The 24924-nt window shown below is 39.2% G+C and overlaps 2 protein-coding genes across 4 annotated transcripts; one reads left to right on the forward strand and one right to left on the reverse strand.

The window, feature by feature from the left end:
- The first annotated feature begins 1024 nt into the window (after window positions 1–1024).
- Window positions 1025–10735, forward strand: LOC121856936. Of its 2 annotated transcripts, XM_042352719.1 has the most exons (7): window positions 1025–1117; window positions 2977–3182; window positions 3843–4045; window positions 8247–8441; window positions 8693–8776; window positions 9725–9889; window positions 10282–10735. In XM_042352719.1, the coding sequence occupies exons 2-7, from the start codon at window positions 2978–2980 to the stop codon at window positions 10438–10440; spliced, it is 1011 nt and encodes a 336-aa protein (XP_042208653.1). In that variant the 5' UTR covers window positions 1025–1117; window position 2977; the 3' UTR covers window positions 10441–10735. The 2 variants fall into 2 exon arrangements, with proteins under 2 accessions (XP_042208653.1, XP_042208654.1); XM_042352720.1 differs by lacking the exon at window positions 2977–3182 and having other exon boundaries at window positions 1055–1117.
- Window positions 10736–14499: 3764 nt separating this feature from the next.
- LOC121856935 (45 kDa calcium-binding protein-like) lies at window positions 14500–21467 on the reverse strand. 2 transcript variants are annotated; one of them, XM_042352717.1, is made up of 9 exons: window positions 21276–21467; window positions 20787–20940; window positions 18559–18758; window positions 17730–17889; window positions 17331–17470; window positions 16464–16577; window positions 15888–16037; window positions 14991–15154; window positions 14500–14827 (listed from the first exon to the last, which is right to left on the reverse strand). In XM_042352717.1, the coding sequence occupies exons 3-9, from the start codon at window positions 18722–18724 to the stop codon at window positions 14651–14653; spliced, it is 1071 nt and encodes a 356-aa protein (XP_042208651.1). In that variant the 5' UTR covers window positions 18725–18758; window positions 20787–20940; window positions 21276–21467; the 3' UTR covers window positions 14500–14650. The 2 variants fall into 2 exon arrangements, with proteins under 2 accessions (XP_042208651.1, XP_042208652.1); XM_042352718.1 differs by having other exon boundaries at window positions 21386–21447.
- Window positions 21468–24924: the final 3457 nt, after the last annotated feature.

A 24924-nucleotide genomic window follows, 5' to 3' on the forward strand; every position in this document is an offset into this window, starting at 1 on the left:
ACAGGAAGACAATAACAGATAATCAACACTGACAGATAATAATATAGATGTGTCATGTTAAGGGACGTAATATTGGTGTATTTTTCTAGTTGCCTCCCCTTCCCCTCGTATATAAAACACACAATACGGTATCCTCGGATTATAACACGTTACTGATTCACTTCTGCAAGATATGGAAACATGACACGAACGCTTATTGAAGATGATAATATGAAGCGATGCATACGTTGATATTAAGCATTCCCCAATCAGCTTATTTCACCTGCTAATTAAACGCCATAACGCCAAATGAGAGGTTGGGTTAGGTTGCCTTAGGTTAGCTTAGGTTAGGTGGTTCGTCTTCAAGTGCAATATTCTGGAGGGAGATTCCTCAGGGGATCCTAAGCAAGGATTCTGAGACCAGAGGAGAAAATCTCACTCCAATAAGCGACCGCGTTCACCCAGAGCCGCAGATGAGTTCGGCCATATTAAATAGTGTAAAACTGGTGTAAAGCTGTAACTACCACCATCACTCTTACTGATGAGCCGAAGGAAATTAGGCAAATAATTATACTTTACTGTAAAATAAACAATGTGTTGCTTTGGGAAATTATCTCTAGATATCTAAAGTTGGATAATTTGGTCTTATCCCACAATATATTACATGTGAGGCCCAATAGGTTTAATGTCTTAAGTATACATTTCGGAGCCAAAATGTAATAAAACGGGTACAAGGAAAACCCCGTATATAAGGAAAAGAAGAAAAATGGTACAAGTTAAACAAAATAAGGGCCTATTTTCCTCCTCCAAATATAGGACGTGGTGACTGCCCAAGGTAATGAACCAGCGCCCGTTACTACACAACATGGATTCATTTAACTATGTAACCAATTTCACTAATCGAGTGTACTTTATGTACCACGTAAGATTCAGGCATTGTGTATATTGATTACACTACTATATTTACACTAAGTGATAAGGTCTCTCGCGTCATGTAATGAATGGAAATAAAAACCATCCTGTTGGCTGGCAACCATGGCGTACGCTAGCCCATGCAGTATTGCAGTTTTCCCACCGTAGTTTATACCTTGCTCCAGTGTTGTCAGTGACCGCTACTCACATCTACCCCTTATTTAACGTAAGTGCCCTCAGTAGCTAAGTCATTTCCCATGTATAGAACCAAACACACCTCTCACGCAGATGTGAATGACAAAGTGTGCGGCTAGGCATATTGCTTCACTGCTGTATTCATGCAGCTATGAACAGGTCACCCTCTAACAGAACTAAACAATGTATATGAAATACACTGTAACATTAAATTCCACAATATCCTGAAAACTGGAGTCTGTTATACACACGCTTTGTGACCTCTTTTCTAATCCTTTTGTGCTACCGCTCACAGGATGATTATTGGGTGCACAATAAACTAGCCACTGTACGTGGCAAAATTTTACAAATTCAATTCTTTATAAAATTATGATAACATGCATATTATTTTTGTGAAGATTATTGTCAAAACTTGTCTCTGTCGAGATATCAGTGATCTACATGCACTATGGTAAGTGGCTATAAGTCAAAACAGTAACTTGGTGGTTCAGAGGTGGCGCCCTGCTGGTACGCTCGCTCAAATCCCCAGTGGGACGGGCTTCCGCGGCCCGCCAGTTCCAAGTATGGACACTCGTACGAGTAGTGCCCTCTGAGATATTTATAAACTTAAATTAAGTCACCCTCACCGGTCTATAGTATAAGCTATATGTAGTTGCAGACGTTCTAATATCTCTGGGTAACTGAGGTGCCCTCCTTTGGACATTTTGAATCATCTGACAATCTCTAGATGTGCTAGTCTAGCACATCTAGATGATCTCGGGGACCAGAGGGATAAAGCACCTCGTTACGAGGGACGGGCCGTCTAGATAACTGAACGACTTTCTCATATGACCTAATATCTTAGTCACTTGATTCACCTCAAAATAACCCAAGAACTTCAGTACGTTGTCAACATACAGTACACACCCAGGTCCTTTTCACATTCGGTCTCTCTTAATGCTGTTTCCTCATCCCGATGGGACATGTGATACACTTCTTTGCTGTTGGTACGACCTTGTGCGTACACTAAGGGCATTGAATCTTAGCAAATATTCCTTCGACCACCCTTGAAGCTGACAAGAGATTGCTTGAAAAACGAAAAACTTTTAACTGAGACGGAAATTTAGTACGGAATTACAAAATGAAATCGGTTGAATCGTGTGTTCGGCCAATGATACCTGTGTTTCTTTTATGAATAATATGTAATGCCAAATTCTAAAATAGAGTTGCTAGGCCTCACCCTTTTCTGTAATGTCATGGAAGCCACACATTCTCAACATTGCTAAAGCTGCCACCCGAAAGTTGTCAAAGCTACTTCACTCCTGAGCAGTTGCTTCAAATATGCAAGGGATTCATTCGTCCTAACTTGGAGTACTGCTCTCATATCTGGGGTGGCTCTTTTTCTGTCCAACTGTTGGATAGGGTGGAATCAAAGGCATTTCGTCTTATTAACTCTCCTCCTTTAGTAGATAAACTTCCTTCCCTTTCTCTTCGACGCAATGTTGTTTCACTCTCTCTTTTACATGTACTTTTACGGGCAATGTTAGGTGGATTTGGCATCCTGTGTACGGCCGGCAAAGCCTTGGACTCGTAACATACGTTTTGCCCGCGGTGCCCACCGTTTCTCTGTGGATGTCGGTCACACAAGAATAACTCGTTATAGTACACCTTTCTTTCCTCACACAGCCAAACTGTGGAATGCTCTGCCTTCTCCTGTGTTTCCACACTCATATAATCTGTTTCACTTTAAAAAGCTGGTTTACCGGTATCTTCGTAGTGTAGATTAATATAACCTTTTTCTTTTATATTTTTAATTTAGTTTTACTCTTGTTTTTTCGCCCCCAAGGGTATACCCCGTAAAAAATATAATCACTAAATAACCAACTCTCACCTTATTCGTCGTGATCCCAGCATGGCGCGGGCGTGCATAACAGAGAGGCAGCAGTCGAGATTCCTGACGATCTGGTTGATGGGACTGACGCTAGCCACGGTAGTAAACTTCTGGTCCCCGCGTAATAACCGTCACCAAGGGGTGTTGCTGGAGGACTCCACACAGAATCGGCAAAGCCAGTGTAACACTTCTGTGGCTGCCGCCGCCTCCACTGCCACCCTTAACAGTAAGAGCCTACGTCATACTATTACTGTACTACTACAAGTATTATTGTATTATTATTATTATAAACTGAAGCTTAGCCCCAGTTTATTTCACCTTATGATTAACATCCTAACGTTAACCTAACCTAATCTTAACCCCCAATTTTGGTAGCACGTACAAAATACACTGGAACACATCTTCACCCATAGTGATGTGTGTTGACCATAATTCTCTCTCACTCTCATGCTTATAATATACTAGTATCACTGACATCAGCGAATCATGCTATATCCAACAGTCGTTCAGTGTATCATTATCGACATCTTGATAATTTTCTTCTGATAATACAAACTATTTAAAGTGCGTGCAGCGTGTTGTAGCAAAGAAGTCATGAGTGTTACTGTAGCCTGTATAAATCTGACAAATCATATAATCTAATTGTATTTAGGCACAATTTTTTTATTACCTGAATATTAGGCACCCCAGCTTATTTCACCTGAAGTTACCTTAACGCCACCTGGAGGTTAAGCTGGGGAGGGTTGGGAGTTGAACTGTCTCGTTACGTTTGGTTGGTTAATCCAGGTGAAATAAGTTTGGGTGCTTAATTTTTGGGGTTATTTAATATTTTAAGTGACGTCTGTACGACAGAGATCGAAGTATACTGTACCTGTATTCCCGGCAGGCATGGTGGAGGTGCTGTTGGATGGGCCCATGGAAGCGGAAGATAGGCGCCTGGTGCAGTGGGTTAAGGAGGGGGGTGGGGGTCGCGTATTCCCACCCTCCTCTCTGCATTACAACATCACCCTGGAGAACCCTGGAGGCTGGAGGGACACCATCGTCTGGAAGTTTTACGTCAAAGTGATCGAACATTACTTCGGCAAAAAGGTATTAAGACAGGATTGCCGTACAGTATATCACGGGCTCAGAGGCAGCGCATTTGCACCTTGTGTTATGTATGTTGTTGGTGCTGTTAACTTAAGAACATAAGAAAATAAGGAGTCTGCAATAGGCCGGTTGGCCTGTGCATGGCAGCTCCTGTCGAGAGTTACTACCACTCTATCATCCATGAATCTATCTAGCCTCCTTTTAAAACTTAACAGCATTCCAGCACTTACTACTAAGTTGCTAAGCTTGTTCCACTCGTACACTACCCTATTTGTGAACCAATTCCTTCCTATCTCTCTCCTAAACCTAAAGTTATCCAACTTAAATCCGTTGCTACGAGTCCTATCCTGCTCGGATATTATAAGAACTTTACCTATATCCCCTTTATTGATTCCTTTCACCCACTTAAATACTTCTATCTTATCTCCTCGCACTCTTCGTCTCTCTAGGGAATGCAAGTTTAGTTTCTTTAACCTATCCTGATATGGAAGGTTTCTAAGTCCGAAATAATTTTCGTCATTCTTCGCTGCACCGACTCCAGTGAATTGATATCCATTCTATAATAAGGGCACCAGAACTGAACCGCATAATCGAGGTGCGGCCTGACTAGCGCAAGATATAGTTGCAATAAGACCTCTGCACTCTTATTACTTACACTTCTAGATATAAAACCTAATACTCTGCTTGCCTTATTTCGAACATTAACGCACTGTTTTCTAGGCCGTAGGTCCGGGCATACAAGTACCCCCAAGTCTCTTTCACAAGTCGACTTCTGTAGGTTGATGTTGTTAAGGCTGTATACATGACAGTATTTGTTCTTCCAATATTAAGTACGCTGCACTTGCTGGTGTTGAATTTCATTTGCCATTTTTCTGACCACTCCTGCAGTTTATTTAAATCCTCCTGTAGTGCATTTGCATCCTGCCCTGAATTAATCTGCCGCCCTGTTTTGGTGTCATCCGCAAACTTGCTTATGTCACTGCTGATCCCAGTATCTAGATCATTTATGTAGATTATGAACAAGAGTGGGCCTAGTACTGACCTCTGGGGAACCCCACTGGTTACACAGCCCCACTCAGATTTAACACTATCTACGCTGACCCTCTGCGTTCTATCGGTGAGCTATGATTTTATCCAATTTAAAACTTCCCCTCGATACCATGAGTCTCGCACAACTCCCGTGTCTGTTATCTGAATGGCAACTGGGATAATCCGTGATATGATTTGAGAAAAGTATCCACCTAGTCTGATAATAATAGATAACCTAAATAAGAGTTTTGCTACATTAATGTCCGATAAAAAATATTTCTTAACATTGACATCTTGGATAATTATGACCCAGATTCCATTATTACTTTTTTTAAATCATACACATTTCAGGATGCCTTTTAGATTGGTAGGACATTCATTTCAGGGTGGCTTTTTTACTAGGTGGGGGTTTTAACAGCCTTCTAATAGGTGTTTTATCATTGGCAGTTTATACTAAAATTAGCGTAATGAAAGACGTCGTTTGGGATCGAGAAATCGTCACTTCGGACGAGTGTAAATTCATGATCATATTTGTCGAATTCGGTTATTTGTCAATTTGACTAGTAAATTGCCGATTCAAATACACTCAAAATTTTCCCTTAGAGTCGGAATAAAACTATTTTATGTCGTTCAGACATAGATTCTTTCAATTAAAAAATTTCATAATTAAATTAACATTTTCGAAAAACTCACCAACTTGGGAGATTTTTATTGAAAAAAAAATCGATTCGGGGTGAAAAATGGTGTACAGTAATTGTAATGAAAGTTTAACGAATCCATACTTATTGAGTTATGACCCTTCCTACCTTGATAGTCTTGACCTTGGTGAGCAGGGCTTCCATACATTGCGAAACTATGGAATAGAAAACGCAACAAAAGAATCTAACCAAACCAGCTACTTTGGTCGTTGTACTCACCCACAAATACTGGCATGCAATTTAAATAGTGAAATGCATAAACAATTTCCTAATAAAGCTTAATAAAGGTGAATAGTCCCGGCTGCTGAGATCTGGTTGCCGATGAACGTAACTGTCTGATGCCGTGGTGTCTTTCTTCACAACGACAACACGGGATTAATCCTTTACACACAAAACCTTCAGACACGAACATATCCTAAGTTGTACAAACTAGTCGTTCACACCTCGGCCACGATTCCTCAGCTGCACAAACGAATCCAGGTAAAAAAGTCACAGAAAAAGTCACAGGAAAAAAAGAAAAGTTAACTATCGAATTCTCACATTTTTTAAGGTTAATATGTCAACCTAACCTAACCTAACCTAGCCTTTATTACCGGCCACCATAAATTAATTGTGACTTTTTTCCTGACTTTTTTTCCTAGCCAAAATTGTGACTTTTTTTCCTGTGACTTTATTACCGGCCACCGCACAAACAGGGCTCAGGACAGGACTTCGACACCACAAACACCAGAACGAAACCACCGCCAGCGCCACCCGTGACCAAGGCGTCGTTGGTTTCTTCCCCGTGGTGTTGTGGGATATGGGATGTTTGGATTCACTCAGGATGGGATGGAGAAAGGAAACTCACAATGTGCTCTCTGTATACATGTTGTATTGGATGTACAATGCAGCGTGGTTACAAGCGTGATGTAGAGAGAGCTGGTTGGTGAGGGTGCTCAGAGGAGGACCAGCTTGTGGGTCGCCATGCTCGTCGGCGGGAGCGAGGACCGCCAGGCAGGCGGAGGAGGAGGTGTTGCTGGCTGGTCGGTGAAGGTAGAAAGAGGCAGGTCACCACCAGGTCAGGTCTTAAATAGCGGAGGTAGGCGTGGCTTAGTAGTTGACCTCCGTCATGTAAGGCGGCGCTAGTTGACCTAGACCACGAGGCATACACTGGGGAATTCGCGGGATCGGCTGCTCAGCGACAAACAGCGTTTGCAGGGGAGAAATCATCCACTACAGTGTAAACTGTAGATTAGCTCGAGACATATACACGAAACCCAATGAAGCTCCAAACCACCGAACTCTATGAAGGAAAGTTTTTCAACTCTAACATACTGAAACATTACAAAATAAAACAAAATACAAAATTTCAGTGAATTTGATTTACTGTATACAATGAAAGCGCAAGCATACAAAATTCTTTATACAGTATATGTTTCTCGATATATAAACGAGACTATACACCCTGGCAAGATTAACTTAACTTAAATTAAGGTAACCGAACATAACAGAATATAGCATTAGCCTAACATAATGTTAACTTAGTGTAATCTTAACATAACCTGCCTGATATGACCTTAACAAGGGAGGATTCAGCCCTGAGGTCCGGACTCCCTCCCCCCCCCCCCGTTTTCATAAAAAATTCCAACACGTTTTCTTTAATGCAGTATTGTACTCAGGCGTTTTTGTAAAATAGATTATTTACTATTGACCTCAGAATATATCCTAATATTAAGTGCACATGCCTTCAAAATGCCCATGATATTGGTCAGCTCTAAAAAAAAAGTAACAATAAAATAACCTGGGGGTCTTACAGCCCCGCCCCCAAAACCTCCAGCTGGGTGGGTTCGCTGCGCTCGCCATGTTCCCCCCCCCCTTTTTTTATATTCCTGGACCCTCCACTGCTTAACCAAATTTAACCATTTATATGCTTACTTCATGGTTCAGTATTATTATGGCTAAGGTCTGGGATAACATTAAAAGAATCACCTGAAGATTGGGCACCCCAACTTATTTCACCTGATAATGAGGGAATTGAAGTAGGTTAATATTAATTAGGTCAGGTTAGGCTAGGCAAGATTAGATTGAGATAAGTTAACTTACTTTAGGTTAGGGTGCTTAATCTTCAAGTGAAATAAGCTGGGGTATCTAATTTTTAAATGAAATAAGCTGGGGTATCTAATCTTTAGGTGAAATAAGCTGGGGTATCTAATCTTCATGAGTAATAAATTGGGGTGAAATAAGCTGGGGTACATATTCTTCATGGGAAATAGCTTGCACTGTGTAGGTTGTATTTACATGTACATTTACTTAAAGCTGTGATTAGCAGTTGGACTGAATAAGCTTGTTATCTTGTGAACTGTTAAGATAATCTCCCTTCTCAGATTTTCACTGTCAGCAAGTACTGTGTACAGGTTAATTAATGTACCAAAGCAGTACTGTAGGACATGATGCAGTCCATGTATACACTAATAAAACTTGGGAGTGTTTAACAGGAGGGTGGGTTCTTTGTGGAGGCCGGTGCACTTGATGGGGTCCTCCTCTCAGCAACGCTGAGGCTGGAGCAAGACTTGCACTGGTCAGGTCTTCTGGTAGAGCCCAGACCTGACATGTTCCAGGAGCTGCTGTATAAACACCGCAAGGCTCATGCTGTCAGATTCTGCCTCTCTGAGAAGCCTTATCCTCACAAGGTAAATCCAATTGATTCTCTTGATATGAGTAACCATTCTTTTACAGTATACAGTATAATGTTCATTACCTGTACAGTATATGGTTTGCACAATGTTTCTCAAAGTCTGTGCTTGTACATGTGTATGTAAAGAAGGCATATATTATTTGCTTATGGTGCAAAAATCTATCCTGGTAAGCTTGAACCTCCTAGCTGTTATTATAATTACAGTACAGTGCTATATTTCATTATGATCATTATTATTTTCAACAGACTAGTTTCTGGATGAGCCCTGACTTCGTGAAGAGTAGTGTCGCCTTTAGTGCTGTCGCCAGTCAGCTCTATGAAAAAGTTAATGTAAGTCCCAATATTATTTTAATTTGAATATAAAAATAAATGTAACTGGAGGGGGTGGGGATCAGACCCCTTCCTCCCTTATCTCTCGGTTTTTATGGTAGGGAGGTAAATGATTGTAGAAAATTGGTCTTAAAAATAGGGAGAGAGACATCTTCGAGTTATTCGTCCGTTTCTGACTGATTTTATTTTTGTATATTGGAGTTGAATGAATAAGTTCTACCTTTATCACTGTTGGATAAGTACTAGACATCCTTAATACAAAACACAATACAATAACAAAAATGTAATGCGAGAAACTCTATAGCTAACGAGCACTTATGTTTACCAGACACCATGTTCATCATTTTCATACACTAAAGATGATTTCAACAACAAAGTACAGTATATAGAAGATGGTTACAGAATACAGTAATTATATACTTTCTGGTGATATATCCTGTACAGTAGTTGTATATCATCAAAAGTCGATGGTTTTCATTTGTGTGTTATATTCTCTTTACAATAATATGGCTAACACAACATGTGGTAGGATCACATGAACTCCTCCAGCAATCACACCAACTCAAGCTTGAGCTGAGATATATAGTATAAGGTAAATGGTGTACAGTCCAAACAAAATTTTGATGAAAACTGTGTTTCTTTGAAATGTAGAAGTTGATAGATATTATAAAATAAAAATAGGAGTCCTAAAATGCAGAGAAATTTTGCATTGGACAATGCATTACTGTTACCGTGAAGGTAAAGCAGATGATTTTTGAGTTGCTAGGCCAAAAGGGCCTCAAGTCATTATTGATCTCAACCTAACCTAACTAAACATGAAGACTAAGACTATTAAAACTGGGTACAAACTTTAATTCATAAATTAAAGTTCCAAGGCTAACAAGACTGGGGTCACAATGACCAGCCACCATTGTAGTACAGTATGCGAGTGGCTGGTTTTACCGGCAGGCTGATCAGCGGGAGACAGGCTACGTAGTGAATGTCCACTGCATCCCTCTCTTCACACTTCTCACGGCACTTGGCAGACGTCACGTTGACCTCTTTGTTCTGGATGTGGAGGGTGTTGAGTGGGGCGTCATTGACCTCTTCCCATTTGACCAGATCACTATTGATGTGAGTACAGTACTGTACTGCTGCATAACCTGGCACTTACTGCTACACTTTTGTAATTTTAATCAATTTCACTCCTGATATGTTGTAGTGTTGAGCATTACACAGTAGATGTACTGTATATTCCCAAAAGGCATTATTTATCATAGCCTGTAAGATTTCAATGAAAATTTCAATCTTATAATACAAATTAAACTAATGTCCAGTGAACATAGTGAATAAAAATTTTATAATTTTTAATTCAGTGATGTGGCCACTTATTAAAGTGTTTAAGGTAGTTGTACTGTATGTTCATGTACACCATACACTGTTCCATCTCTGTTTTTTCATTCACAAGAGAAGCCTACCTCAGAGTACTGCCTTTATATGTTACTGACAACAGTGGTGTGTTACAGATGTTGGCAGTGGAGAGGAAGGACAAGGGTGATAGAGACAGGGCTGCCTTCATTCACCTGGTACAGTCAAAGGGTTTCACACTGGCCCACAGCTTGAAGGAGGACTTTATCTTTATCAGGAATGCAGCTCACTTAGATATTGATCCCAATTTGAAATAACTGCAAATTGATATTCAACAACATAACCATATCATCCCCATTAGACCTTACACTGATAACTACAAGAACAGCTTCATTCCAACCAACTTACAAAAATCATCCATCAATAATAGATAACTTGTAAATTTCCTCCATGTTTTTTCTCCTCTTTGTATTGTACTGGATATGAACTGATAGCTTTTGTTAAATGACCCTCTCCCCCATTTCACTATACAGGTATGTTATGTATAACTCTTAAGTCATTTGTATACATTTAGCTGCTGTACTTTCTAATAAACATTTTTCCTAAGCCTTACTTAAACTTTGCTTTGCACATGTCCGAGACATTAAAATTACTTTAATTCAACTTAATCTCAGTCACTCTTTTCTTATCTTTGCAATTGTATCCACTAATCAACATACATGTTAGAGGTAGCGTTCCCCGGTCACAGTCGTGGGCCGTGGGTTCGAATCCTGGCGGGGTGAGGTGTTGATTTTATATATATATATATATATATATATATATATATATATATATATATATATATATATATATATATATATATATATATATATATATATATATATATATATATATATATATATATATATATAATTGAGTTATATAAAACTAAAACTATAAACATAAGAAACATTATCAATTATGCATATATTCTAGCTTCTGAAAAAGGCCGAGTACCAATCACTTTGAATCACCCAGAACTATATTTTCACACATATATTTATAAGAAACTACAGTACTTATTTAATCATCATCTAATCTTTCCAAACAAAATGCAATTCTATATGATTTCTATCTTTCTATTATAATTACTCATGCCCTACTCTTGTATTAAGATAGGGTTAAAGGGTACTGGAATATTTCAGGAGGGGGTAGTAAGATGGTGCAAGACAAGTGTATAAAATCAAGAGGAAAGGGCTAAGAAATCCCACACATACACTTTTTGCATATCCTCAACTTACATACAGATGATACAAAGTAAATAATTTTCCTACAAATTGGTTTATAACACTTTATACCAATTCACCGTCCATATTACTTTAACCCTTAAACTGCAGCCATGCACATTGATGTTGATGTAAGTGAATGCTGGCCAATGTCAAGAAACACACTCATTTCCTACCAAGACATTTAAATATGTATGGTGTTCCCGAGCTTTGTTTTATGTCTAAGAGAGTGGACATGTGAACAGCATCCTCAGTAAGCCTTTATCAGGCATGGGGATCAGAAGTTCTATGTCTCAGTTCAGGGGATGATAAGAGGGAGGAAGTGGTTCCCTGACCATAGTGGAATTGCACATGGAAAAAACATCTAACAGACAAGTTGTATGGTAAGTAAATAATTTTTTCCTGTTATTCTGTTTGTCTATAATGTCATACAAAAATTTACTATTAGAGTATTCAAGAATTAAAAAAAAAAAACCTTTTTGGGGACATACAGTACTGTACACAGATCACCCAATTTTCCAATGCTGATGTTTGAGGATTATATACCTCGACTTACTACACAAACTTAAGAGAAATACTCTTTTCATTTAATTTTGATTATCTTATTTTTCTATGTTATTGCATTCAACAACTAACAAAGATACCTAAAAACAATGAAAATAAAAATAATAATTATGTACAGTATATTTTAATCAACACTAATTCAGGTTGTTTACCAATAATTATTTAATCCAATAATGTAAGTTAAGCTGACTCCTCTAAAGACTCATTTTGTATATCAATGACTATAGCTAGAGACTATTTGTTTAACTATTTCTTGGAAACTACAGTATCTCTCTCTCCTTCTGGGCCCCAACTGGTAGATATTATGCACTAATTCACCGAGACAAGAGTACAGGTAAAATTACAGTAATACAATATTAACATAACATATTACAGAAGGAAATGGACACCCAATGGTTCTCACTCCATACCAGGACACCCCAATGGTTTTCACCCCACACCAGGACACCCCGATGGTTCTCACCCCACACTAGGACTACCCAATGGTTCTCACTCCATACCAGGACACCCCAATGGTTTCCAAACCACACTAGGACACACCCGATGGTTCTCACCCCACACTAGGACACCCTGATGGTTCCCACCCCATACTATCACACCCTGATGGTTCTCACCCCATACTATCACACCCCGATGGTTCTCACCCCACACTAGCACACCCCGATGGTTCTCACCCCACTCACCAAACAATTAACACAATAATAGAAGATAGTTAGTTACCTGGTTGAAGGTCTAGTGGTCACCTGGACAGGAGGAAAAGGTTTAAAGGGTCCCCACGTGCAGTTTGGCCTGTCCATCACCTGTGCAAACTGGAATTCCACAGCAACACCTAAAGTTTGTCAGCTGTGTCACCCAGAGATAAGGAATTAACTTTGATGACCTGACAACTCACCTCCAGCACTATCTACCCATCACTCTGGAACACAAAATCTTTTATGGTGATAAATCCAGATCCCAATTACTGTTATTAGACAGAGGCAAATGATGCAAAGGAACTTATACATAGTTCAGGGTGGAACTGTGGGTAATACCAAAGGGCGAGTTAGAAAATAAAAGAGTTTGGTTTTGGCAAAATAAATATTGTGTCCCAATGATGGTCATTACAAAGCCTTCAGTAAACTTGGCATTAAATTGTTATTAAAAACAAAACAAAACCCAATGTGCATATTTCAAAAGCTTCAAATTTCTAGCGATTAAACATTTTTATTGCAGACATCTATAAATCTTAACTTTTAAACCTAACATCATAATATCCCGTGGACGGCTCTTATAAAACACCAGTTGGGAACCACCAAGTTATCACGTCCACAAAGTTGGATCTACACAAGTATAGACACAAAGACACCTGTCACTTCTTTATCCTCCTCTGTGGGAGTGGCAGAGGATAATAAGCAAGCTGAACCTCAAGAATCTACATCACAAGATAATGAATGTTTGTCAGCAGGGTCATCAGGCCTTGTTTTAATATAAGTGTGTGAACTGCAGGCTGGTGAGATGCACAGGTATCCCTCATTTAGTGATCGGTCATTTCCTGACATTTCAGTTAAGCGATTTAAAATTTTTAACACCCTTTCTTATTTAACAGTTGTCAATTTTCAGTTTAGTGATCTTTGACTCACTGGGAAAAATTCGGGAGGGAATACAGTTCTGTTATGTGGTTTAGAAATAAAGAAAACACTGTACTGTATGCAGTACAGTGTTTTAAAGTAAAAATGAAGTAAATAATACAGTAATAAATAAATAGAACACTTACATTGCGAAGTGAGCTGATAATATGTAGATGCTATTCCAAAAGTGTAATGGTTACACTGGTAAATGAAGTAAAAACCCACACTGGACAAATAAAAGACAAAATCTTGGAGCTGGTATACTAGGCCTCTTCAGCCAACTAGCAGAACAAAGCAATGGAGAAAGACATAGAACAAAGGAATCAGGTCACATGACCTGTGGAGATTAGGAATAATCTTCTTGATGACAGTATTCAGGATCAGGTCCGGGGTCCACTGATAATATTTCCCATTTTCTCTCATTTAGTGATCATTTCGCTTTGTGATCCATTTTCAGAAATGCATTTTAATAACTAAATGGAGGATACCTGTACTACTATATATGCATGTAATGTAGGCTTGGTGTGAACAGCTCTAATGTAAGCTATGATACAGATTAAACAAAAGGAAAGATTGAAAGAAAGGTGAAGGTGATGGAATATTTACTGTATGTATGAGAGGTGCTGATATGAAGCAATGAGGTGAACTTGCAAAGAGAGTGGTGTGCATGAGGCATCTTACAGTAGTCTGGGATAAGGCACAATAAATATATATCAGGGAATACAAAATAATATAAAAATATATCTATATACATAAATAAAAGACAAATTGTATAGCACAAAGGCCTGGAATGTATTGAACTCAAATAACTAGACTATATAAATGCAGTACGGTACATACAATATATATATATATATATATATATATATATATATATATATATATATATATATATATATATATATATATATATATATATATATATATATATATATATAAATACTGGCAAATGCATTTAGCAAGAGCAATATAACATCTATGTTACAAAAAATATAAAAAATTCTAACTCATTACAAATATATCAACTTAACCAAATGTATTTCAAATGTATCAAAATCATCTTTAATGTGCTAGTCACATCTCAGGAAAAGTTAAAACTCATCATGGAAACTCTTTGCAGCATCCACCATCTTGCTTCTCATGAACATCTCTCTCTGGGCGAGCACTTCAACCAATGTAAGAACTCCGTCTTGGTTAGTGTCTGCTGCACTTAACAGATTGACTGCCTCTTTCTCTGCATGATGGATGTTGCGAGGATCTATGTAACGCTGTCAAGGAACAAATATAAACGTTATTATGCCATTTATATGGCAGTAAACATGGGAGTAAATACAGGTGTATCAATATTACGATACTGTTTTATCAAACACTATTGAATCCAACCTGTGAGTTAAGCACAGTACAGTATGAGCTATGCAAACTCTGACATACCAACAATTCCCTCCTGTCTACTTTTCCATTACTGTCTTCATCTGCAATCCTAAACTCCTTGAGACGTTCATTCTTGTACTGTTCTAAGGTCATGTCATCTGGCACCTCGTTCATGTCTGGATCAGAAAACTCATCCTCACTCAGTTTGTTGTCTTCATCAACATCTGTAACACAAAAATTCGACTTGGTCTCCAAGGTATGCTGCAGACTTTCAAGTTTCAACTACTTAAAAGTGTCCAGAGGGCCACCAAACTGGTGCCATCATTCCAACACCTCACTTACTAAGAGACAGGAATGTTTACAACTGCCAAGCTTACTTTACAGAAAAGGAAGGGGCAATTTAATTATACAGTACTGTAGTTTACAATTACATCAAAAGGCGCATTACTCAGTCAAATACAGTGATTTTCTGGAGAGTAAGAGTTGTGGATTTAGGAAATAAGCTTGCAGAGATTGTTGACACAGCACTCGAGTGTGAACTCCCTTGAATCCAGATTTAAAAACACTTGAACATGTTCACATACATTGGGGATACTGTATATGCCCAGTTCTTGCCAACAATGTATAAAAGATAACTGATGGATTCCATGACCAGCTGATGTGGCAAGTAGGATTAAGTAAAATAAAAAATCTTTTTTTTATCTTGGACACGAAAATTCTACTGCTTTTAATAAAACAATATGCATCATAAATTATTAGTAAATATTCAGTAACAATACAAGGAGTACCTGCACTAAAAAAAATACTCTAATGTAATTTCTCATTTCTGAAATATTGACCCAGTATTAAAATTCACAAAAAAAAAAGAAAACTACAAACACACAAACAGATGCCTGCCATTTCTATATCCCCCTGTGTGAAAGTGGTGACGGTTAAAGAGGCTGCCATCAAGCTTACCCAGTCTTCCTATAGTCTCCTCAACAATGCTCAGGATTGTAGCATGTGAAGACTCAGGATGTCTGAAGGCTAAGAATTCATCAATGGTCAGATGCTCGGGATTATCCCGGGCGGCTTCAGACCACGCGGCCTTGTCTCTCATGATGGCCTCTGTTAACATGGAAACCCAGTTTATTATCACTCGAGTTTAAGGATCACCTGAAGATTAAGACACCCCTGCACATCTCACCTGAAGATTAGGCACCCCAGCATATTTCACCTGATGATTAAACACCCTAATGCTGACCTAACCTAACTTCTCTAGGTAGCATTTGGGAGTTTTAATCATCAAACAAAATATACTGTGATGCCCAATCTTCAAGTAATCCGAGTTAAATATAAACTGGGATATTATCTATTCTGTACAGTAAAAGCTCAAAGAACATAAGAGAACTGTATCAAGAAATAATATGGTAGTACTGTATACAGCTGTACAGTACTGACCTATAAAACTACTGCATCTGGAATATTTGTACATGTATAAATTATTATTTTTGATAGATAAATTAAAATTCTTGAGGTCGTAATTCAGCTTACCCTTTAATTCTCTGGGCATTCCTTTGTGGTTTTTCTTATGCTCCTGTATGTATTTGTCATCATAACCATGCTGTTTGAGGAAGTAATGGTGAAACTCATCCCAAGACACCATCCCTACAGAGACCAAAAGAAAATATGCACAGTACAGTATATGGTTTATCTAGACTGCTGCATGATAAATGTCTTGAAATATGCACAGTACAGTATATGGTGCAACCAGACTGCTGCATGATAAATGTCTTCAAATATGCACATTACAGTACAGTATATGGTGTATCTAGACTGCTGTATGATAAATTTCTTGAGATATGCACAGTGCAGTACAGTATATGGTGTATCTAGACTGCTGTATGATAAATGTCTTCTCTGACTATGTGTACATCCATAAACTGACACAGAAAATTTTTTTGTGACTTGACGGAGATCTTAAAAGCTTTTATACAACAGAAGTGTTTTCACTCCAAAACTAACATAGCCAAGGAGACACATTCACATGCTGTACAAGCCTACACATCATCACATATGAACCTATAGATCCTTAAAACAATCTTCCATTAAGTATTACTCATTATAAAACTGTAGAAGGGTAATAGAAATAACACCAAAACATCACACACATACTAAAGGGTTAATGAGGAGATCCTAAAGAGAGACAGGGCCTTATTCCTTGGTTGTCCCAGAAAAATATATATGTACTGTTATATATTTCAATTCTAAACCGTGAACCCTGTGACCAAGTTGGGGCATATGAATGATTATGTGATTAAAAAAGTACATCAGCATCCACATCAAGTAACTGCTATTCATGTATGGCAGAAGAATGATGACCCAATTATAAAAACAAAATGTATCACACTTGTTTCATACCATTCCTTGGGTCCTGGTCTATGGCTGTAAACATAAAGAAATTCTCCTTCAGTGCAAGAGTGAGGTGTTCCTTAATCTTGGTGCTTATCCACGAAGACAGTTCAGCCAGATCTAGGAGGCCATCAACACTGCTATCTGCCCTGACAAAAACCAATGAAGATATTAGCAAAATGTATATAAAATTGAACTTTGAAATCTTTAACGACAGGAAGACACAGCATAAGTTTAAGAACCCTGAAAACATATACACCCACAGTTTCAAACATAATATATTGTGCATACTATAAAGAACTCTCAGCCTTGATAAATGAAAGGTAAATAGTTTTAACCAGTCATATTGTTATTCTTATTGTTATTGTTATAATCCACAAATTATCAAAATATTGTTTAATGACTAACTTCTTAAAGGTTTCTTTTAACAATGATATCTGTTGAGCGGTCTCCATGTCAGCTGCAGGAGCCTTGAGAGCTGCCTGAGCGTACTTCTCTGCCTCTTTCTTCACTGCTGCACGATGCTTTGCAAAAACACCTTCTCCTGACAGGTCATAGTGAGAGTGAACTGCAACAATGAAGTGACAAGTATTACCTTCTTCACTCTTAATGTTTTTCACAAAATCCAAGAATATTCTACACTTGTGTACAGTAATATCAGCCGTACGCAATTTCAACTGCAAAGTTTCAAAATACAGTTCAGTACAGTAATATACCTTTGTCAACCAAAATGGTGCAAATCAAAATTACCTCTACTGTATATCATTTGGTTGAACTAGTGTATCTCTGCAAAGTTTTGCAAGTACAGTACAGTACTGAACTGTACTGTATCAATAAAGGTCTGAGGTGTACCTCAGTCATAATTTATTGTCAAGTTATTTAAGGGAATCATTACCATTTGATAGTCTTGAAACTGATCTATAGGCCTGACAACCCATTAGGGGCAGTGCCAATACTGTACTGTACATCATAATATAGACTAGACTTTTTTCTGTACACAGGGAGGCAGTGTGGCTGGCAGAGTGCAAGCCACACTGCCTCCCTGATTGTAAAATTAGGCACCCATTCACAACTGGGTGACCTTGAGGCACCCCAGAAGAGGAGGTGAGAATTTTATCTTCACAGTTACCTTACCACTGTTCAGTGTATTAAATATTCCAATATACATCTAATAAAAGCCTCCATTAAATGAGGAGGGAACTTAAAAGTTAATAAGACTTAACTCTTGCCAACTTACGTGCATTTGATCTCAGAGGGACTTGCAGCAAGTGAACAAATCCCATGAAAAGAACATATGCTGAGGCGAGGCCCACCCAAAATCTTAGTCGCACATGTAGCCTCATATTACTCTTGATCATCGATGCTCCCCTCACAAATACTTGTACTAACATTAACAGTAACATTCTTGGTGAGAGTTTGATGGTGGACAAAGGATATCTGAAAACAGACATTAAAGAGTAACTAATTGTTGAAGTCTTGTGAAATTGAGAAATTTCAATCATACAATACAGTACAGGGTAATTTTGTTTATTTGAGAACCCTAAATGACTAGTACAGGTATACAGTATTTTAAGATGTGTAATAAAAAGGAACCTAAAAATAAGCAGGAATATAATCTGATCATATCATTGTAAAGAAGATAAATGGTGTCCACAATGATCAGAATTGATTCCTTCAAATTTCTAAGTTACTCCTCATTACACATCCTGAAATATATAATAATTTAGGGTTCTAAAAAAATATAAATAAATTACCCTGTACGTTAGCAGAATTTGATACAGTAATTTATTTCCTTATAAAGTTTTCTTTCCAGGTCTGGATATCCACAACATACTCTTCTGCAAAGTTTCAATCATCACAAAGGATCTTCTGAAAAAACTTCTGCTAACTTTAGGACACTTGGAAAAATTCACTATTCATAAAAACTAAAGTTTGATTTAGATGTGTGTTAAAGAGGTGAATCAATATCCTACTTTGAAATGGTTTAAGCTGAATGGAAAGAGAGGACAGGAAATCATCTTCCATCTGTTGCCTATAGCAGTGAGAGAATTAAAGATCCTCAGCAGATGTTCAGTCTGATAACAGTCAGGGAGAGATAACCAAGTTAACCATTTACCTAATGAAAAATCTCTATTGAAGAAAACTTATTTCTTACCTCCAGAGCAGTGGTTCTTAACCTTTTTAGGGTCACGCCCCTCATAGCAGTTGGTCCTCATCTCCATGCCCCCTTCCTTCATATAAAATTCTAATCTAATAATTCTAAAACAATTTCCTCTTGAATTAAATCGGAAAATTGAGAAACTAGTTTTTCATTCATTACTTAAATAACTTTAATTATTCAAAATAGTCTGTATCAGCAACTCGCAAATACACAACATATTTAGTGAGATTTTTGACACGGATTCTGAACTACCAGATCCCGAATACGTGGCCGCGTGCCAGAGAGAGCACAGCTTAAGTCCCCTTCAAAGTTCAGCTTATTTCTGTATTTGGTCTTGACAGCAACCAGCACAGAAAATGCAGCCTCACAAAGATACAAGGGGAGCGAGACCCCCCACGAAATCCAAATAAGGACATACACACACCTGTTAAGGCCATTCCTTATTTTTGCTTTGGCTTTGCGCCCACCCTGGAAATTACTTACACCCCCTGTCCTCCCGATTAAGAACCGCTGCTCTAGAGTAACACAAATTAGGTAGAGGAATTACACTTTTTGCATATAGTTTTTTCTCTAATTCTCCATCCAACTCACACAAATACTCCCCATAATCTTAAGGTATATAATAATACAACAAAATAATATTAATTGGTTTTCACAGAAGTGTGCAAAGATAAAGATAATATGGTTAGGCTAAATTACCAGTCACGGCAATAACTGACAGGCTGTTTTGGGCTATTTTGCCGGTCCATTGTTTATGAAATAGAAGTACAGTAATGATATAATAATACCGAATTTATTGCAGCATGCAAAAAAAAACATGACATGATATTTATGTACAAAAAAATTATTTGTTAGGTTAGGTTGGGGTAAAATTATCGTTTCGGTTATCCACCTATTTAAATGAAGGTCAGAATCATTCAAAACACATCAAAAACAGAATTTCAACCTAACCTAACCTCGCTGGATGACCTAACGATAATACCTAGCTTAAATGAGAAGATCACACTGGTAAATACATTCACATGGTAAACTGTAATATGATTTTGCTTCGCCTGACTTCACCTTTAACAAACTATAATCCACACCAGGTTAAAAAGATTACTTCCATTAGATATATACTGTACATTACTGTATGTGGGTTGGGTCAGAGCCAGCTTGTATGGTGTTAAGAGGCCAATCAAAACTAACAACACACCAATAAAAACACAGATAAATAATGAAGAAAAATTATAACAAAACTAATAAATGTGAGGAAGACCAGGTGGTAAATGAGGGTTATAAAGGTGTAGTGGTGAGGGCCTTACCTGGTGTGTGGGTCACTCCAGCACACACTACTGTCTCACTGGTAACCTTCACCTCCTTGTACATGATGGTTGGTGTTCTTCCTCACTTTCTCTTTTTCTTCCTCCGCCCCTCTTGGTTTTATTTATTCTGACTTCAACTCAAATTTCTGAATCCCTAACGAAGGTGGAAAGCAACAAAATTATATATTTTATCAGTAAACCTTTATTGTATGATAATTGTATGGTGTATATATTATTTATGCCTATTCCTATTCACAATTAAAAAATATTAAATAAATTTAACTGGAAGACGAAGACATTGCAATTTTAATTTAAACAGAATACTAAAATTTATTATCCTTTGTACCCGATCATCTGGCGAAGACAATAACAGCTACTGTACAGTATATGTCTAAGCAAAGAAACATATTATTTATTTTAATATATATTATTGTATTATTTATACTTACTTTATTAGGCATCATTTAGAAAATTGTACAAAACAAATACCTGCCCGCGGGAGATGTTTCAATTCTAATTCATCCTAAGGACGAAACCCACAACCCGAACAGGTAGGAGCCACAATATCTTATGTTTTAAAATATTTTCTTTCACTTTACTTTATCCTCTTCGCCACTGAACGGCCTGTTAACCTCTTGGCGGTCAGTCACACACTGTTGGCAAGTACCTGTACAAGTGAACCGAACCAGAACTCCAGTAGCCGAAACGATAACTGCGCATGCGTGGTTGATGACGTCACAACATACTCGGAGTTGCCGCTGGTACTGTAAACAATCTTTGCTTGGTAACTTCTGGTCCGCGTAAAAGTGGACCAGAAGTTCCCCGTACTGAAAGTTACAATTCGACCCTCATTTACATTGAAGGTTGGGCTATTCTTATACAGTATATATATATATATATATATATATATATATATATATATATATATATATATATATATATATATATATATATATATATATATATATATATATATATATATATATATGCTTGGCTCCTATTGCATGTTTCTCAATATCAGATTTGCCTGCTTTTCCCATCAGGTTTACACAGCTTACAATGATTACAATGATAATATTGTGGGGTTCAGGATGTTTGGTTCACACTCAGGATGGAATGGAGAAAGGAAACTCACAATGTGCTTTCTATATACATGTTGTATTGGATGTACAATGCAGCTTGGTGCTGGGAAGGCAGCATGGTTACAAGCATGATGTAGAGAGAGCTGGTTGGTGAGGGTGCTCAGAGGAGGACCAGCTTGTGGGTCGCCATGCTCGCCGGCGGGAGCGAGGACCGCCAGGCAGGCGGAGGAGGAGGTGTTGCTGGCTGGTTGGTGTAGGTAGAAAGAGGCAGGTCACCACGAGGTCAGGTCTTAAATAGCGGGGGTTGGCGTGGCTTAGTAGTTGACCCCCGCTCCATGATGTATGGCGGCGTTGGTTGACCTAGACCACGAGGCATACACTGGGGAATTGGTGGGGTCGGCTACTCAGCGACAAACAGTGTTTGTAGGGGAGAAATCCACTACAATACTCCCCCTTCCCTCCAGGCGGTGTAGGAGACTTGTTGTCTGCAGGGTTGCATAGCACATGTGAGGCAGAACGGGCGGTGCATGCCTCATGTGAGACAACGGCGATGGCGTGGATGAGCCGGTCGCTGGACACAACTGTCTAGATACACAATATCTGTGGGAGTAAAGAGGGAGAAAAAGGGTGTGTGGAGGCGATGAATTTTGTTCTTCCCTCACGGCAGGTACAGAGTCGTCAGATGCGCCTGCTGGGGTGTGTGGGCCTGGGTCAGGAGCAGGGGCTGCGTCAGCAGAAGCGGATGAGGGCTCGTGACAGCAGCTGGGTCCACGACAGCAGCAAGGTGCAGGACATTAGCAGGGAGTACCTGAGGGAGAAAAGAGGGGTGTGTGGGTCCGCACTCAGGAACAGGGGCTGCGTCAGGAGAAGCGGCAGGGGGTACTGCTGGGCCGGGGTCGGCGTCTGAGGCAGGACGGGTGTGTTGGTCAGCGTCAGGAGCAGGGGCCGCATCAGGGGCGGCAGGGGTTACTGCTGGGCCGGGGTCGGCGTCTGAGGCAGGACGGGTGTGCTAGGGTCGGAAGAGGAGCGACTGTCTGCTTAGAGTAGCAGAGCTGCTCTAGGGTGTCTAACCTGCGGTGTAGAGACAGTAGCTGTAGAGCCGATGAGAGCTGCTTCTGGGTGAATAAGTCAGTCCTCCATGTTGCTTGAAGACTGGGAGCGTGATCTGTTTCTCCTCCATCCTGTGTGAGTACGAATCTCCGGGAGTCACCATTTGTGGGGTTCAGGATGTTTGGTTCACACTCAGGATGGAATGGAGAAAGGAAACTCACAATGTGCTCTCTATATACATGTTGTATTGGATGTACAATGCAGCTTGGTGCTGGGAAGGCAGCATGGTTACAAGCGTGATGTAGAGAGAGCTGGTTGGTGAGGGTGCTCAGAGGAGGACCAGCTTGTGGGTTGCCATGCTCGTCGGTGGGAGTGAGGACCGCCAGGCAGGCGGAGGAGGAGGTGTTGCTGGCTGGTCGGTGAAGGTAGAAAGAGGCAGGTCACCACTAGGTCAGGTCTTAAATAGCGGGGGATGGCGTGGCTTAGTAGTTGACCCCCGCTCCGTGATGTATGGCGGCGTTGGTTGACCTAGACCACGAGGCATACACTGGGGAATTGGTGGGGTCGGCTACTCAGCGACAAACAGCGTTTGTAGGGGAGAAATCCACTACAATATAACAGGCCCGTACTACTCTTGGTTAACCGCTGTTTAAATTTAGGATCATTTTCCCATTTTCTGTATATTTATGAGTACCCCTGTATACTGTAGGCCTGACATTTGCAGGAAGATTTAAAATCAGTTTTATCTTTGGGTACCGTCTGAATTGTTGAATTTTTTTGTATATTTCTGTCCGCGACATTAAAGTACATAATGGATCCACGTAGGTATAAGTCTTGCTCTGTCCTCAAAATGAAGAAAACGCTACACAGTAATTTATAATTGTAGGCATTGTGCCAAGGTCGGCAAGTCACTGATAGAGTCGGCACAACAGAGAAGGCGTAGGACCGAGTCGGCTCAAAGGCTTTACCCTCACCTTTCTCCAAACAACAGAACTCTACCACTAACCTACCTAAAACCTTTCGTTCTTCATATGTTTATTGTGATGGTGTGGCCATCGAGATCCGAAGGGGTACAGCCCCTGGCGGTTTTGGGTGGCTCTCGGGCTGCTTTCCTGGTGGTGTCGGTTTTACTAAGGAAACGCAACCCTTAAGCTCCCTTCACACGAGCATGTTGTCCCCTCCAGAGATGAACCACAACTGAGGCGCATGAAAACACGCTCACGTGAAGGGAGTCATAGCCACATGAACATTTCTAGCATGCAAGGCGTGTTTTTTCATGCCGCGGATTGGCTACTTGGCAGTACTGGTGTGCTGTGACGGTGCAGTCGTAACTTTGTGTGACCGTATGTCATCAAACATGGCTGTGCCCACAGGCCGATTTTGTTTCGAGTATTCAATCGAGACGGCAAAAAAAGATGTCGTAACTCATGTTACGACCAACTCTGAGAGATGGGACGTCTTAAGAGGTTAAATTGAGCTACAGATTTGTTTATGCAGTACTTCATAGAACGAACTGGTCAAAAGAGGCAACACAAAATACTTAATAGTCTGCACTTTCTTTGACCTTGTAATATACTGTACACCTTATTTATTTTTTCCTGGATACTGTCAACAAGGAGAAAGATCAAGGTGGTGCAACAAGTGGGGGCAGCAGCATAGGATTTCCAAGCACCTTAACTAGCATGACATGGTCCCTACTCCCCGGGGTAATAAAAAAATTGCCGCCTACCTACTACATTATTTTACTTTTTATAAATACGTACCTTATATAACTAAAGTATTTAATTTGGCAAATTGTGGTTTCAAACTGCAACATTGCATGATGACAGGATTAAGTAGATTATGACCACCATTAGTGATCAGGGTAATATTTCCCTATTGCATAAATAAGTGTAACTTTTCTTGAACTATATTGTCCCTTATATATTTACCAGGTCTTTAAATAAGACATAGTCAATGTACTAGTGATTGCCATTTGATAGTTCAAACGAATTGTTGTCTATAGT

The sequence above is a fragment of the Homarus americanus genome, unplaced genomic scaffold (genome assembly GCF_018991925.1).
Source record: "Homarus americanus isolate GMGI-L3 unplaced genomic scaffold, GMGI_Hamer_2.0 scaffold44060, whole genome shotgun sequence".
Taxonomy (NCBI): Eukaryota; Metazoa; Arthropoda; class Malacostraca; order Decapoda; family Nephropidae; genus Homarus; species Homarus americanus.